Genomic DNA, 17580 nt, shown 5'->3' with positions numbered 1-17580 from the left:
GGTTTTCACTTCACAGGTGTGCCCTGTCAGGTTTAATAAGTGGGATTTCTTGCCTTATAAATGGGGTTGGGAGCATCAGTTGCGTTGAGGAGAAGTCAGGTGGATACACAGCTGATAGTCCTACTGAATAGACTGTTAGAATTTGTATTATGGCAAGAAAAAAGCAGCTAAGTAAAGAAAAACGAGTGGTCATCATTACTTTAAGAAATGAAGGTCAGTCAGTCAGCCGAAAAATTGGGAAAACTTTGAAAGTAAGGGCTATTTGACCATGAAGGAGAGTGATGGGGTGCTGCGCCAGATGACCTGGCCTCCACAGTCACCGGACCTGAACCCAATCGAGATGGTTTGGGGTGAGCTGGACCGCAGAGTGAAGGCAAAAGGGCCAACAAGTGCTAAGCATCTCTGGGAACTCCTTCAAGACTGTTGGAAGACCAAAAGGTGGCTACTTTGAAGAACCTAGAATATGACATATTTTCAGTTGTTTCACACTTATGTATATAATTCCACATGTGTTAATTCATAGTTTTGATGCCTTCATAGTCATGAAAATAAAGAAAAACTCTTTGAATGAGAAGGTGTGTCCAAACTTTTGGTCTGTACTGTATATATTTTTTTATTATTATTTTTTTTATAAGATATTATACAGCAGTATAAGGGTACTTTCACACTTGCGGCAGGACGGATCCGACATGCTGTTCACCATGTCGGATCCGTCCTGCGGCTATTTCGCTGTGCCCCGGGGCCGCCGCTCCGTCCCCATTGACTATAATGGGGAGGGGGCGGAGCTCCGGCGCAGCACGGCGGTGCGCGGCGAAAGGCCGCCGGACTAAAATTACTGCATGTCAGGTTTTTTAGTCCGGCGGCTTTCGCCGTGCTGCGCCAGAGCTCCACCCCCCTCCCCATTATAGTCAATGGGGACGGAGCGGCGGCCCGGGGGCACGGCGAAATAGCTGCAGGACGGATCCGACATGGTGAACAGCATGTCGGATCCGTCCTGCCGCAAGTGTGAAACTATCCTAAGCAGTGAGGTGAGATACTGTAACCATCATCAGCAGTGTCTGTCTGTCCCTAGCAGCTCACTTCTCCTCCTCCCCCTCCCCTGTCCATAGACCTAAAAGCAGCATGTAACCTGATCCCTTGGTGAGCTGATAATACACCTCGCCTTTCAAGGCAGATTTTCTTGAAGATGTTCACATCTCACCCTATAGACCCATTCACAGGCAAACCAAACCACTTAGATTCATTCATACGTACCTATATAAAATTCCTTGTAATAACTTTTAATAAAATATATGAAACAACACGTGTACGGTAATGGAAAACTTTACAAGGACAGTTTTACTAAGTTTCTTTCCATGTACCCTCATCTATAATTGTTTTTGGACTTGCAGCAATGAAGTTAAACGGGCTGAGCTACGCTTTGACACAGCCCACCCACTGACAAGAGTGACAATGTTCTGGGTAAAAAAAAGGAGAACCCTTTTTTCTAATCTCAGACAACCCGTTTAATATAATTTGCCTTGATCCTACCTTGTCTCATATTGCAGTCAAATTAGTGACAAATGTGTAAAGGAATTTCCAGTGTCCCATTTCCCCCCTCCTGTTACTCACAACACTCAGATTTGCCTAGCCCTCCCCACTGCACTGTCTGCAGTTGAAGGCATGATACTATTTACAACACCCTCTTATTAAAGCGCAACCCCCCCCCCCCCCCCCCCCGCGTCTGTCTGCAAGTTGATAAATAGAAGGGATCAGGAGGAAATTAAAGGGGTTGTCCGCTTTTTTTTGTATATTAATGACCTATCACTTAAACAGGAAGGAGCAGTCCTATTGTATTGAATGGGATGGCTGAGCTGTAATTACACTGCTCACTGCTGCAATAGCGATGGCGAGCAGGTAAACAGTGAAGAGAAGGCAGCGCTAGTACGAGTGCTGTGGTCTTTTCAAACAGCTGATCAACGAGGGTGCTAGGAGTTAGCCACACGCCAATCTGATATTGATCACCTATCCTTAAGATATATCATCAATATAAAAAAAAAGCGGACAGCCCCTTTAATACATGTGTTCTCCTCAATATTGCTACATGCCCATATACGTGGCTTATACACTGATGTTTTTCTGCTGCGGAATTAGGTGCTGAAAATCTGCAGCATTTACAGTAGAAGCAAAATGGATAAGATTTTTAAAAAATCTCATCCACACACTGCAGAAGATTTCTGTACACGTATCTGCCCATAACTTGTCAGAAAGTCAGGATTTTAACTCCACAGCATGCCAATTTATGCTGCAGATTCCCCCCACAGATTTCACCCTTTGCAATCCAGAGGGTGAAATCTGTGACAAACCCACAGCATTTCCACAATTAATTCTGTAACAAAATCCACACCATTTGGTGCAGAAATACTGAGGATTTCCTGCTGCAGAAAATACAGCTGTCCACTGACACAGTGAGCAAGTTTCTCTTTCTTTTTAGCATTCATTTGCAGGTTTATTGTCCTTTTAAGAAATTATGAGCTCACCAGCATCTCTCCTATTTCCAGCTTCGAGAGCCTCTGTTAGCATGACCAACCCTATTAAACCATATTGTCTGGTAGAGTTGGTCATGCTGATTAAGACGGTACCTTATTTATCTTTGTAGGTTGCAATGTTCTCGAGATCGAATCATGCAGTTGTAGCACCAAGGGGAGGGCTGTAACACATTGAGCACCACTACTGCTATGAAGAGAGCGGTGTATGGGGGACAAGAGAATACTTACCTTGCGATCCTCCCAGCATCTGTGCGCCTCTCCTGTGTGTGAAGCAGCTGGCACCTCCACTTCCAGGTCGAATGACATTGAGGCAGTTTCACGCATAGGAGCGCAGCTGCTGGGAGGATCATAAGGTCTGTGTTCTCTTGTCCCTGTACAGCGCTGTCTCTGCTGCCTCCAATGATTGCAGGCAGGCAAATATAAGACAGAGCATTAGCAAAATCAGGCATTTCTAGGGTAATGCATGATTTAGTAATATACAGTGCCAACAATGAGTCCGTCATAACATATTCACACTGGACCACCAGTGATTATTCCCAGCGCAGCCATCATTAGAGAGGGCTATTAACCCTGTCAAGGAAAGGGGAGGGGGGAGTGTACTGAGCACTAGGGGCATAGCTGTAGCGGTATTCCAAGAGTTACCCCAGCCCCTCTATGCTCGAGCTGCCTAATTTACATAAATATAAAAAACAAATTTATCACTGCAGATCCTATATCCATAAGACGGATATCAATTTAATTAGCCTGATCAACCCTACCAGGCAATATGCCCGGTTTAATAGGGTTGATCATGCTGTGAGAGGCTCTTTACCCTATCAGGAAAGCCAAGGTAAAACCGGTTTCACTACAAATTATTTCCAGACATTCACATAAGTTTACATTAAAATAATATATAAAATAATTGACTCTTGACTATAAGAGGAAAACCATCTGTTCTATTTTCTCTTTTTCTAGTTTTGTTCTGACCTCTTTTATACACTTAATTTTTGTGTTTTTTTTTGTTTTGTTTTTAGAAAAAGTTGTGTGGGATCAGAGCTGGTAGATTGGCTCATGCAGCACTGTCCATTCGTTCAATGTAGATACACGGCTGCTGGAATCTGGCAAATATTGCTCAAACTGGGAATCCTCCTTTCAGGTTGGTTTAACGGAAAGCGTTTGTATTTCTGGAGTTTACCTAATCCTTATGTGAGATGAGAGAAGGGGCAAGCAGTTTTTCTTTCTTTTTTTTTCCGGAAAATGCTGCAGCTGCTGTAAAGAATTATTGAGATGAAAATAATTTTATGGCTAACCGTGTTACTTCTGTTACTGGATTGAAAGGTAGTGGTGCATGAAGGGAAAGGAATGTCCTAGGCTGACAGCATGTACCATTACATCAATTACGGTATACTTCTCTTTGGTACACGTGCATGACTATATAATACAGCCGTTGCAGTTGCTACAGTGAGGAACAGAAGTATTTGAACACCCTGCGATTTTGCAAGTTCTCCCACTTAGAAATCATGTAGGGGTCTGAAAGTCACAATGTAGGTGCATTCCCACTCTGAGAGACAGAATAAAAAAATAAAATTCAGGAAATCACATTGTATGATTTTTAAAGAATTTTATTTGTCTTGCACTGCTGAACATAAGTATTTAAACTGTGGACCTCCACAAGGCTGGAAAGGGCTACGGGGGGCAATTGCCAAGTAGCTTGGTGAAAATAGATCAACTGTTGGAGCAATTGTTAGAAAATGGAAGAGGCTAAAGATGACTGTCAGTCTCCCTCGGACTGGGACTCCATGCAAAATCTCACCTCGTGGGGCATCACTGATGATAAGAAAGCTGAGTAATCAGCCCAGAACTACAAGGGAGGAGCTGGTCAATGACATGAAGAGAGATGAGACCACAGTTTCAAAGGTCACTGTCGGTAGAACACTACGCCATCATGGTTTCAAATCATGCATTGCACGGGAAGTTCCCCTGCTCAAGTCCTCACATGTCCAAGCCCGTCTGAAGTTTGGCAATAACCATCTGGATGATCCAGAGGAGTCATGGGAGAAAGTCATGTGGTCAGATGAGACCAAAGTAGAACTTTTTGATCTAAACTTCACTCGTCGTGTTTGGAGGAAAAAGAAAGCCGAGTTGCATCCCAAGAACACCATCCCTACTGTGAAGCATGGGGGTGGTAACATTATGCTTTGGGGGTGCTTTTCTGCAAAGGGAACAGGATGACTGCACTGTATTAAGAAGAGGATGAATGGGGCCATTTATTGTGAGATTTTGAGCAACAACCTACTTCCCTCAGTCAGAGCATTGAAGAGGGGTCGTGGCTGGGTCTTCCAACATGACAACGACCCGAAGCACACAGCCAGGATAACCAAGGAGTGGCTCTGTAAGAAGCATATCAAGGTTCTGGAGTGGCCTAGCTAGTCTCCAGACCTAAATCCAGTAGAACATCTTTAGAGGGAGCTGAAACTCTGTGTTGCTCAGCGACAGCCTCGAAACCTGACAAATCTAGAGGAGATCTGTGTGGAGGAGTGGGCCAAAATCCCTGTTGCAGTGTGTGCAAACCTGGTCAAGAACTACAGGAAACGTTTGACCTCTGTAATTGCAAACAAAGGCTTCTGTACCAAATATTAACTCTGATTTTCTCAGGTGTTCAAATACTTATGTTCAGCCGTGCAAGACAAATAAATTCTTAAAAAATCATACAGTGTGATTTACTGATTATAATTTTTTTTATTCTGTCTCTGAGTGGGAATGCACCTACAATGTGAATTTCAGACCCCTCCATGATTTCTAAGGCTACTTTCACACTTTCGGCAGAGTGATCCGGCAAGCAGTTCTGTCGCTGGAACTGCCTGCCGAATCCGGCAAAGCGGATGCCAACTGATGGCGTTTGTAAGACTGATCAGGATCCTGATCAGTCAGAAAAATGCATTTAAAAGCCGGATCAGTCTTTCCGGCGTCATCCTGAAAAACGGAACCGGCATTTATTTTTTTTCACCTTTTTTTCGGTCTGCGCATGCGCAGACCGGATGGACGGATCCGGCACTAATACATTCCTATGGAAAAAAAATGCCAGAACCGGCATTCAGGCAAGTCTGCGGTTTTATCTTTTTCCTGATCAGTCAAAAAGACTGAACTGAAGACATCCTGATGTATCTTGAACAGAATGCTCTCCATTCAGAATGCATGGTGATAAAACTAATCAGTTCTTTTCCGGTATAGAGCCCCTAGGATGGAACTCTATGCCGGAAAAGAAAAACGCAAGCGTTAAAGTACCCTAAGTAGGATAACTTGCAAAATCGCAGGGTGTTCAAATACTTCTGTAACTCACTGTATGTTTGTAGAAAATTCTTTATTGTACGTGCTTCCACTAGTTCTAGACTCGAAATTGTGTTTTCTGTGCACACAGAAAAGCCTATCAGTTGTAACTAGTCTGTGTTTAGCATTATGACTTCTTATGGTCTCATATGTGCCCGCATTGCTGAGAAAACTTATGTTTTAAATATATACAAATTAGCCTCTAGGAACAACTGGGGCTTTGCCATTACTCCTAGATGCTCAGCTCTCTCTGCAACTGCCGCACACTCTCCACTTTGATTGACAGTGGATCACGTTTTCACTGCCTGGCCCTGTCAATGAATGTTGAGAGTGGGCGGCAGTTGCAGAGGGAGATGAGCCTCTAGGAGTAACGGCAATGCCCCCGTTGCTCCTAACTGCTCTTTTGCATATATTTAAACATAATTTTTTCAACAATACAGACACATCTGAACATGGGACCAACACAGATGTCTTCAGCTGCCAAGTGCACAGATAAGCCAGTTTAACCCCTTCACTACCGAGCCACTTTTCACCTTAAAGGGCTTCAGTGACCCCCAAAACACATTTTTAATTTTTGGGCTTGTTAAAATCCTTATTGAACGACTATTCCCTATATAGGGCACTTACCTTTTGTCTGTGGCTTTGTTTCATTAAAAATCGATCTTTTAAAATATGCAAATGACTTCGCTACCAGCAAGTAGGGCGTCTACTTGCTGGTAGCCACCGCAAAAAACCGCCCCCTCCTCCTGTTGATTGACAGGGCCAGCGAGCGCTCTCCTCCTCCGGCTGGCCCTGTCAGCATTTCAAATCCCGCACCTGTCTTCATTCGGCGCAGGCGCTCTCAGAGAAGGAGGCTCGCCTCCTCAGCACTCCCTCAGTGCGCCTGAGCCGATGACGTCACCGAAAGAGAAGAATTCTGAGAATTTTTTCTCGTCATATATTGTACTTCATGACAGTGGTAAAATTGAGTCAAAAAATTTCATTTTTATTTATAAAAAATAAAATAAATACCAAAAATCTGGAAACATTTGAAAATTTCAATTTCTCTACTGTTATAATAGATGGCAATAACTCCAAAAACAGTTATTACTTTACATTCCCCATATGTGTACTTCATGTTTGGATCATTTTGTGAATGCCATTTTATTTTTTGCGGACGTTAGAAGGCTTAGAAGCAAATCTTGAAATTTTTCAGAAAATTTCCAAAACCCACATTTTAAGGACCAGTTCAGGTCTGAAGTCACTTTGTGAGGCTTACGTAATAGAGACCACCCAAAAATGACCCCATTTTAGAAACTACACCCCTCTAGGTATTTTGTTAACCCTTTAGGGTAAAATTGAGATGAAATTTCAGAATTTCACTTTTTTGGCAGATTTTCCATTTTAATCCATTCTTTTCCGCTAACAAAGCAAGGTTTAACAGCAGCGTGGATAAAAACCAATGAATTTATTGGATTTAAATCAGATTTTTTATTATATAAAATGCTTTTTGAGGAAAATATATTACCATCCAAAGGTTATTCCATCATGAAATAAAGATTTGTTTTTTAATTATGTAGAATAAGGCTGTACGTGGACTCCCATATTGTTGAATGGATTAGGCAGTGGCTGAGGGACAGGCAACAGAGGGTTGTAGTCAATGGAGTATATTCAGAACATGGTCTTGTTACCAGTGGGGTACCTCAGGGATCTGTTCTGGGACCCATATTGTTTAATATCTTTATCAGCGAAATTGCAGAAGGCCTCGATGGTAAGGTGTGTCTTTTTGCTGATGACACAAAGATTTGTAACAGGGTTGATGTTCCTGGAGGTATACACCAAATGGAAAAGGATTTAGGAAAACTAGAGGAATGGTCAAAATCTGGCAACTAAAATGTAATGTTGAGAAGTGTAAGATAATGCACCTGGGGCGTAAAAACCCAAGAGCAGAATATAAAATCAGTGATGCAGTCCTAACCTCAGTATCTGAGGAAAGGGATTTAGTGGTCATTTTTTCAGAAGACTTAAAGGTAGGCAGACCATGTCATAGAGCAGCAGGAAATGCTAGCAGAATGCTTGGGTGTATAGGGAGAGGCATTACCAGTGGAAAGAGGGAGGTGCTCATGCCGCTCTACAGAGCACTAGTGAGACCTCATTTGGAGTATTGTGCTCAGTACTGGAGACCATATCTTCAGAAGGATATTGATACTTTGGAGAAAGTTCAGAGAAGAGCTACTAAACTAGTACATGGATTGCAGGACAAAACTTACCAGGAAAGATTAAAGGACCTTAACATGTATAGCTTGGAAGAAAGACGAGACAGAGGGGATATGATAGAAACTTTTAAATACATAAAGGGAATCAACAAGGTAAAAGAGGACAGAATATTTAAAAGAAGAAAAACTGCTACAAGAGACATAGTTTTAAATTAGAGGGGCAAAGGTTTAAAAGTAATATCAGGAAGTATTACTTTACTGAGAGAGTAGTGGATGCATGGAATAGCCTTCCTGCAGAAGTGGTAGCTGCAAATACAGTGAAGGAGTTTAAGCATGCATGGGATAGGCATAAGGCCATCCTTCATATAAGATAGGGCCAGGGGCTATTCATAGTATTCAGTATATTGGGCAGACTAGATGGGCCAAATGGTTCTTATCTGCCGACACATTCTATGTTTCTATATGTGTAATTTTTTTGGTAAATAAATTCCATTAATCCATTTACAATGTCATGCTCTTCCAGAGGATTTTGTAAGATTGGGCAGTTTCTCTGCCTACAAGATATTATCACAGATGCTTGGTTTAATTTTGCAGTGCTCAAAACTGAATTTGACTCAGCAGAGATCACATGCCTCTTCTTCACAGCAAAAATTTTATAACATGAACAGAGTTGAGAAAAATACCTTAATCCTAACTTCTACAAACCTATGAATGCAGAATCAACCTAATCAAACTAATAAGAAAAGTTGTTATTCTAAAAATCTTCATCTACTCTCATATTATAAGTTATACCAGCAAGAATTTGTCTTTTATGTAGAAAACTATGATTTAAATCAAGCCTTACTGACTAGTGATTTAAATTGTGATTTAAATCGTGATTTAATTCATTTTGATTTAAATTAAATCCACCCTGGTAACAGCCAAACAAAACTCAATATTTATTGCCCTGATTCTGTAGTTTACAGAAACACCCCATATGTGGTCGTAAACTGCTGTACGGGCACACAGCAGGGCACAAAAGGAAAGGAACGCCATATGGTTTTTATAAGGCAGATTTCACTGGGATAATTTTAAGCTGCCATGTCACATTTGAAGACCCCTGATGCACCCCTAAAGTAGAAACTCCAAAAAAATACCCCATTTTGGAAACTACAGGATAATGTGGCAGTTTTCTTGGTACTATTTTAGGGTACATATGATTTTTGGTTTCTCTATATTACACTTTTTGTGAGGCAAGGTAACACAAAATAGCTGTTTTGGCACCGTTTTAATTTTTTTGTTATTTACAGCGTTCATCTGACAAATTAGATCACGTGGTATATTTATAGAGCAGGTTTTTACGGACAAGACAATACCAAATATGATTTGGTTATTTGTTTCAGTTTTACATAATTAAGCATTTAAAAAAAAAAAGATTTTTTAGTGTCTTCATATTCGGAAAGCCATAGTTTTTAAAAAAAAATTTGGGCGACTGTCTTATGTAGGGGCTCATTTTTTTCAGTATGAGATGACGGTTTGATTGGTACTATTTTAGGGTGCATATGACTTTTTGATCACTTGGTAATACAGTTTTTGTGATGTAAGGTGACAAAAATTGCTTTTTTGACACCATTTTTTTTAATGGTGTTCACCTGAGTGGTTAGGTCATGTGATATTTTTATAGAGCAGGTTGTTACGGACGCGGCAATGCCTAATATGTATACTTTTTTTTTTAAGTTTTACACAAGGATATCATTTTTTAAACAAAAAAAAAATCATGTTTTATTGTCTCTATAGTCTGAGAGCCATATTATTTTTTTTTTTGTGCGATTGTCTTAGGTAGGGTATAATTTTTGCGGGATAAGATGACTGTTTTATTGGCACTATTTTGGGGTGCATATGACTTTTTGATTGCTTGCTATTACACTTTTTGTTATGTAAGTTGACAAAATTGCTTTTTGACACCGTTTTTTTTTTTTTTTTTCCTTTGTTCACATGAGGGGTTAAATCATGTGATATTTTTATAGAGCAGGTCATTACGGACGTGGCAATACCTAATATGTATGTGTTTTTTTTTTGTTTTTTTTAAGTTTTATACACTAATATTATTTTTGAAACAAAAAAATCATGTTTTAGTGTCTCCATAGTCTGAGAGCCATTTTTTTTTTTTTTTTTTGGGGGGCAATTGTCTTAGGTAGGGTAGGTGGCACTATTTTAGGGTGCATATGACTTTTTGATCTCTTGCTATCAAACTTTTTGTGATGTAAGGTGAGAAAAAATATTTTTTATACAGTTTTTTTTTTTTACGGCGTTCACCTGAGGGGTTAGGTCATGTGGTATTTTTATAGAGAAGGTTGTTACGGACATGGCGATACTTAATATCTCTACTTTATTAATATTTTTACATTTAACACAACAAAAGCATTTTTGAAACAAAAAAATCATGTTTTAGTGTCTCCATAGTCTGAGAGCCATAGTTTTTTTAATTTTTTGGGCGATTGTCTTAGGTAGGGGCTTATTTTTTGCGGGATGAGGTGACAGATTGGTACTACTTTGCTGGGCATATGCCTTTTTAATCGCTTGGTGTTGCACTTTTTAGGGATTTAAGGTGACAAAACATGTTTTTTTTTTTTTTAGCACAGTTTTTATTTAATTTTTTTGATGGTGTTCATCTAAGGGGTTATGTCATGTGATATTGTTATAGAGCCGGTCGATACGGATGCGGCAATACCTAAAATGTTTTTTTTTTTAACTTTTTTTTTATGTATTTATTGAAACTTTACTTTTTTTTTTTAAACTTTCTTTTTTAAACTTTTTTTTTCACTTTATTTTTTTGTCCCACTCTGGAACTTTAACTTTTGGGGGTCTGACCCTTTTACAATGCATCACAATGTTTTCTAGACCCACCCTTCTGAGAATACCCACAGGATGGTAGGCCCCCAGCTTTAATAATGTGTAGGAATTTTATTTATTTTTTTGCTGCCCCCAGCTTTAATAATGCCCCCATGTAGGCCCCCAGCTAAAATAATGTGTCCCACGGTGTAAATAATTTTTTTTTACCGCCCCAGCTTTAATAATGCCCCCAATGTAGGCCACCATCTTAAATAATGTCCTCCATAGTGTAGGAATTATTTAATTTAATGTCCCCAGCTTTAATAATGCCTCCAATGTAGGGCCCCATCTTAAATACTTTCCCCCATGCTTTAAATAATGCCCCCATAATGGCCCACCGCTGTTTGTTTTTTTTGTTGATTTTACAAAAAATAAAAACCCTCACCTTATTCACTTGCTCGTGCTGCAGCAGTCTCTCTTCACTGAACAGGACCTGCCAAAGGACCTGCGATGTGCGCGATGATGTCACTGAGCTGTTATGTCACCACGCATATCGCAGGTTCTTCGGCAGGTCCTGCTCACTGAAGAGAGAAGAAACTGCCACAGCGCGAGCAAGTGGATGAGGTGAATCTTTTAAACCCCTAAATGGCCATATAGATAAAGTGTACCCGTTTTTAACAGCCTTTAGATGGCAGCACTCCTGCCAATCGGCCGTTGAAAGCGGTCCCATTGATTTCAATGGGGTCTGTCTGGCAGTCCTATTTTTGGACGGACGCTATTCACTGGCCATTAAAAGAACGGCCATGTGAATAACCCCATAGACCTTCATTGGTGCTAAAAATGGCCGTGTGACAGGGCCATTATTTACGGTCATGTGCATGAGGCCTAACAGTGTTATCTGTCATCCATAGGCAGCACAGCCTCTATTTAATGTATATCAGAAGCTTTTCAGGTGTATTTGGTATATGGAGACAAAAATTACAGTCTGAAAACTGACGGGATCGAACTGTCTGTGTTGCATATTAATCCTGAAGATAGCACTGTGTGCAGGAGCACAGAGTACCATCACAGGCAGCTTGCTAATTTACAGGCTTCTATCACAGGGCAATGTCTTTAGTTCCTTACATTTTTCTGTACATAGGGCAAACAGACAGAAAGGCGTTAACAATTTTCATCTTTGGCCAATTCTTAGGCTCCTGAGAACCTTAATGAAACTAAAACATACAGTATATAGTGGTCCCTCAAGATACAATATTAATTGCTTCCAGGTTGACCATTGTATGTTGAAACCATTGTAAGTTCAGTAATCGGTTCCAAAGCCCCAAAATGTCATCCAAGATGAGAGAAAATTAAGATTTAAGAAAAATAAGCAGATAACTAAGACAGATAAAACATGTCCTACATATAACAGTCAGGAATAGCTGCTAACTAGCAACTAATACAGCTATTTTACCAGAGAAGTGCCCTTGATTGGTTGGATCGGAGTCTGAGGCATTGTATCTTCAGTCTAGTTTCATTCACTGCCTGAAAAGGATACTAACACAAAATAACACCTTTTTAAAGGGGTTGTCAGAGTTATGAAAAAAAATAATATAGCACTGAAAATCTGATGGGCAGCAATATATAACTAAGCTAAGCAAGTTTTATGCAAAAAAAAAATATATATTTCCTCATTTCCCTGGTTCTTTTCTGGCCCTTTGTTTACATGCAATAAAAACACTCTCTGCGCCTCCCCCTGCACTGCTAAGGGAGTGGCAACAAGAGCTGCCCTGAGTGACATTGCCTGCTGGGAGACTCTGCAGCATGTTGTATGTGTAGGACTAAAAGTCCCAGCTGTATAATGACACTGCTAAGGGAGTGGATACAAGAGCTGCCCTGAGTGCTGGGAAAATCAACAGCAACTTGTAAATGTAGAACTACAAGTCCCAGCTGTATAATGACACTGCTAATACACACAGGATCTTCCCCCTACCTTCTTGTGCAATGCTCTCTATAGTCTGTCAGAGAGCAGACTGCAGTGAAGGGGGCGTGGCCAGCACAGTGACGTCTCGTTTACAGGCTTGTAAACGACCTTTATCAGAGCAGGGAGAGAAGCTGACATCACAGGTCATGTGACCCTCAGTGAAATCTGAGAAACCAGCCACTGCAGATAAAGTGAGTTTATTGGAAAGCTGTTAAATTTGCTTAGTTAGGAACATAGAAAGAACAAAAAAATAACTCGGACAACCCCTTTTTAATGTAAATGTATCTAAAATACTCAATACCTAAATATTCAGGCACAACCCTAAAGAAATCCCTGGGATTGGGGTTAGTTGGAGTAGATGACACCACAACCCCTAATCTCACACCCACCCTGGAGATTACCAGACTACAGATGACCGGGGTTTGTAGGCAAATATGGCAGCTCTATATTGGTCAGTCACTGTAGTCCGGAGATGCAAAAAATATAACAATCCCTATGAATCAAAGCAAATGCCCCAAATGGTTTGTGAGTGTGCCAGAAGGGAATTGTTACTAATGTATCTTCTGAAAATCACTGGTCATGAGCCTTTGGATACAATGTATAATGTTGATGAATCAAGTCCAGTAAATAAACATGGATGTTGAAGCTAATCAGTCATCAATAAAGCTACTAGAGGCTCCGTTCTCCCACCTCTGGCCACGCTCTGCTACACTAGATTGACAGGGCCAGGTAGCCTTCACCTTCAACTGCCAGCCCTGTGCGCTGGGGAAATCTCACGCCGTTCTGTTTTCGACGGAGGCGCAGTGAGGAAGCCGGCAGCCGGCGAGCGCCCTTCACTCACTGCGCCTGTGCTGAATAATGAATGGGACGGCGCAGGCGCGAGATTTACACGGCAGACAGGGCTGGCAGTAGGAGACCAACGCTGCCTGGCCCTGTCAATCTAGTGTAGCAGGGTGTGGCCAGAGGTGGGAGAACGGAGCCTCTAGGGGCGGGGGCAACGCCCCCCCTTCCCCCCTGCTCCTAGATGCTAATTAGCATATTATAAAAGTTTTATATTTCTGGAGTAACGGGTGCATAGATAAAAGTAGGAATAGACTAGTTAGGTTCAGCTGACATTAGCATATCGCTAATGTCAGCTAGTTTAATAGGGTCAATTCTGGTGACAGAAACCATTTAATGCCAGATCCTGTACCAAGTGTTCATTAAACTGCCGCATTGACGGATCCAGTTTTCTGGTCTGTGCATGCGCAGACCTTTTAAAAATGTAAAAAAATATATATATATACCGGATCCGGTATTTCAATGCATTTGTCGGACAGATCCGGATCCAGAAACAAATGATATCCATTTGCATGTGGATTTCCTGATATGGCAGGCAGTTCCGTCAACGGAACTGCCTGCTGGATTCTTCTAACGCTAGTGTGAAAGTACCCTTTTTTGATGATAATGCCAGGTATATGCACTCACCTTAAGAATTATTAGGAACACCATACTAATACGGTGTTGGACCCCCTTTTGCCTTCAGAACTGCCCTAATTCTACTTGGCATTGATTCAACAAGGTGCTGATGGCATTCTTTAGAAATGTTGGCCCATATTGATAGGATAGCATCTTGCAGTTGATGGAGATTTGAGAGATGCACATCCAGGGCACGAAGCTCCCGTTCCACCACATCCCAAAGATGCTCTATTGGGTTGAGATCTGGTGACTGTGGGGGCCATTTTAGTACAGTGAACTCATTGTCATGTTCAAGAAACCAATTTGAAATGATTCAAGCTTTGTGACATGGTGCATTATCCTGCTGGAAGTAGCCATCAGAGGATGGATACATGTTCTCATTCTGTTTACGCCAAATTTGAACTCTACCATTTGAATGTCTCAACATCATCAGACCAGGCAACATATTTCCAGTCTTCAACAGTCCAATTCTGGTGAGCTCGTGCAAATTGTAGCCTCTTTTTCCTATTTGTAGTGGAGATGAGTGGTACCCGGTGGGGTCTTCTGCTGTTGTAGCCCATCCGCCTCAAGGTTGTGCGTGTTGTGGCTTCACAAATGCTTTGCTGCATACCTCGGTTGTAACGAGTGGTTATTTCAGTCAACGTTGCTCTTCTATCAGCTTGAATCAGTCGGCCCATTCTCCTCTGACCTCTAGCATCCACAAGGCATTTTTGCCCACAGGACTGCCGCATACTGGATGTTTTTCCCTTTTCACACCATTCTTTGTAAACCCTAGAAATGGTTGTGCGTGAAAATCCCAGTAACTGAGCAGATTGTGAAATACTCAGACCGGCCCGTCTGGCACCAACAACCATGCCACGCTCAAAATTGCTTAAATCACCTTTCTTTCCCATTCTGACATTCAGTTTGGAGTTCAGGAGATTGTCTTGACCAGGACCACACCCCTAAATGCATTGAAGCAACTGCCATGTGATTGGTTGACTAGATAATTGCATTAATGAGAAATAGAACAGGTGTTCCTAATGATTCTTTAGGTGAGTGTATATGTATGTGTGTATATATATATATATATATATATATATATATATATATATATACAGTACAGACCAAAAGTTTGGACACACCTTCTCATTCAAAGAGTTTTCTTTATTTTCATGACTATGAAAATCTTAGATTCACACTGAAGGCATCAAAACCTATGAATTAACACATGTGGAATTATATACATAACAAACAAGTGTGAAACAACTGAAAATATGTCATATTCTAGGTTCTTCAAAGTAGCCACCTTTTGCTTTGATTACTGCTTTGCACACTCTTGGCATTCTCTTGCTGGGCTTCAAGAGGTAGTCCCCTGAAATGGTTTTCACTTCACAGGTGTGCCCTGTCAGGTTTAATAAGTGGGATTTCTTGCCTTATAAATGGGGTTGAGACCATCAGTTGCGTTGAGGAGACGTCAGGTGAATACACAGCTGATAGTCCTACTGAATAGACTGTTAGAATTTGTATTATGGCAAGAAAAAAGCAGCTAAGTATAGAAATACGAGTGGCCATCATTACTTTAAGAAATGAAGGTCAGTCAGTCAGCCGAAAAATTGGGAAAACTTTGAAAGTAAGGGCTATTTGACCATGAAGGAGAGTGATGGGGTGCTGCGCCAGATGACCTGGCCTCCACAGTCACCGGACCTGAACCCAATCGAGATGGTTTGGGGTGAGCTGGACCGCAGAGTGAAGGCAAAAGGGCCAACAAGTGCTAAGCATCTCTGGGAACTCCTTCAAGACTGTTGGAAGACCATTTCAGGGGACTACCTCTTGAAGCTCATAAAGAGAATGCCAAGAGTGTGCAAAGCAGTAATCAAAGCAAAAGGTGGCTACTTTGAAAAACCTAGAATATGACATATTTTCAGTTGTTTAACACTTGTTTGTTATGTATATAATTCCACATGTGTTAATTCATAGTTTTGATGCCTTCATAGTCATGAAAATAAAGAAAACTCTTTGAATGAGAAGGTGTGTCCAAACTTTTGGTCTGTACTGTATATATATATATATATATATATATATACACTGCTCAAAAAAATAAAGGGAACACAAAAATAACACATCCTAGATCTGAATTAATTAATTAAATATTCTTCTGAAATACTTTGTTCTTTACATAGTTGAATGTGCTGACAACAAAATCACACAAAAATAAAAAAAATGGAAATCAAATTTTTCAACCCATGGAGGTCTGGATTTGGAGTCACACTCAAAATTAAAGTGGAAAAACACACTACAGGCTGATCAAACTTTGATGTAATGTCCTTAAAACAAGTCAAAATGAGGCTCAGTAGTGTGTGTGGCCTCCACGTGCCTGTATGACCTCCCTACAACGCCTGTGCATGCTCCTGATGAGGTGGCGGACGGTCTCCTGAGGGATCTCCTCCCAGACCTTGACTAAAGCATCTGCCAACTCCTGGACAGTCTGTGGTGCAACGTGACATTGGTGGATAGAGTGAGACATGATGTCCCAGATGTGCTCAATTGGATTCAGGTCTGGGGAACGGGCGGGCCAGTCCATAGCATCAATGCCTTCGTCTTGCAGGAACTGCTGACACACTCCAGCCACATGAGGTCTAGCATTGTCTTGCATTAGGAGGAACCCAGGGCCAACAGCACCAGCATATGGTCTCACAAGGGGTCTGAGGATCTCATTTCGGTACCTAATGGCAGTCAGGCTACCTCTGGCGAGCACATGGAGTGCTGTGCGGCCCTCCAAAGAAATGCCACCCCACACCATTACTGACCCAATGCCAAACTGGTGATGCTGGAGGATGTTGCAGGCAGCAGAACGTTCTCCACTGCGTCTCAAGACTCTGTCACGTCTGTCACGTGCTCAGTGTGAACCTGCTTTCATCTGTGAAGAGCAAAGAGCGCCAGTGGCGAATTTGCCAATCTTGGTGTTCTCTGGCAAATGCCAAACGTCCTGCACGGTGTTGGGCTGTAAGCACAACCCCCACCTGTGGACGTCGGGCCCTCATATCACCCTCATGGAGTCTGTTTGAGCAGACACATGCACATTTGTGGCCTGCTGGAGGTCATTTTGCAGGGCTCTGGCAGTGCTCCTCCTGTTCCTCCTTGCACAAAGGCGGAGGTAGCGGTCCTGCTGCTGGGTTGTTGCCCTCCTACGGCCTCCTCCACGTCTCCCGATGTACTGGCCTGTCTCCTGGTAGCGCCTCCATGCTCTGGACACTACACTGACAGACACAGCAAACCTTCTTGCCACAGCTCGCATTGATGTGCCATCCTGGATAAGCTGCACTACCTGAGCCACTTG

General features: G+C 41.6%; 1 protein-coding gene across 1 annotated transcript in view; it reads left to right on the top strand.

Annotated features, from left to right (window-relative positions):
• Positions 1-17580, top strand: part of RAPGEF5 (Rap guanine nucleotide exchange factor 5) — a 358807-nt gene that overhangs the window by 88352 nt on the left and 252875 nt on the right. Inside the window, exon 4 of the mRNA XM_040433729.1 lies at positions 3542-3663. Coding sequence (XP_040289663.1) covers positions 3542-3663 — 122 coding nt within the window. The remainder of the gene's footprint in view (positions 1-3541; positions 3664-17580) is intronic.

Source organism: Bufo bufo, chromosome 5 (assembly GCF_905171765.1).
Source record: "Bufo bufo chromosome 5, aBufBuf1.1, whole genome shotgun sequence".
NCBI lineage: Eukaryota > Metazoa > Chordata > Amphibia > Anura > Bufonidae > Bufo > Bufo bufo.
The sequence above is the reverse complement of the archived record's forward strand: the minus strand, read 5'-3'. Positions and strand labels throughout refer to the sequence as shown.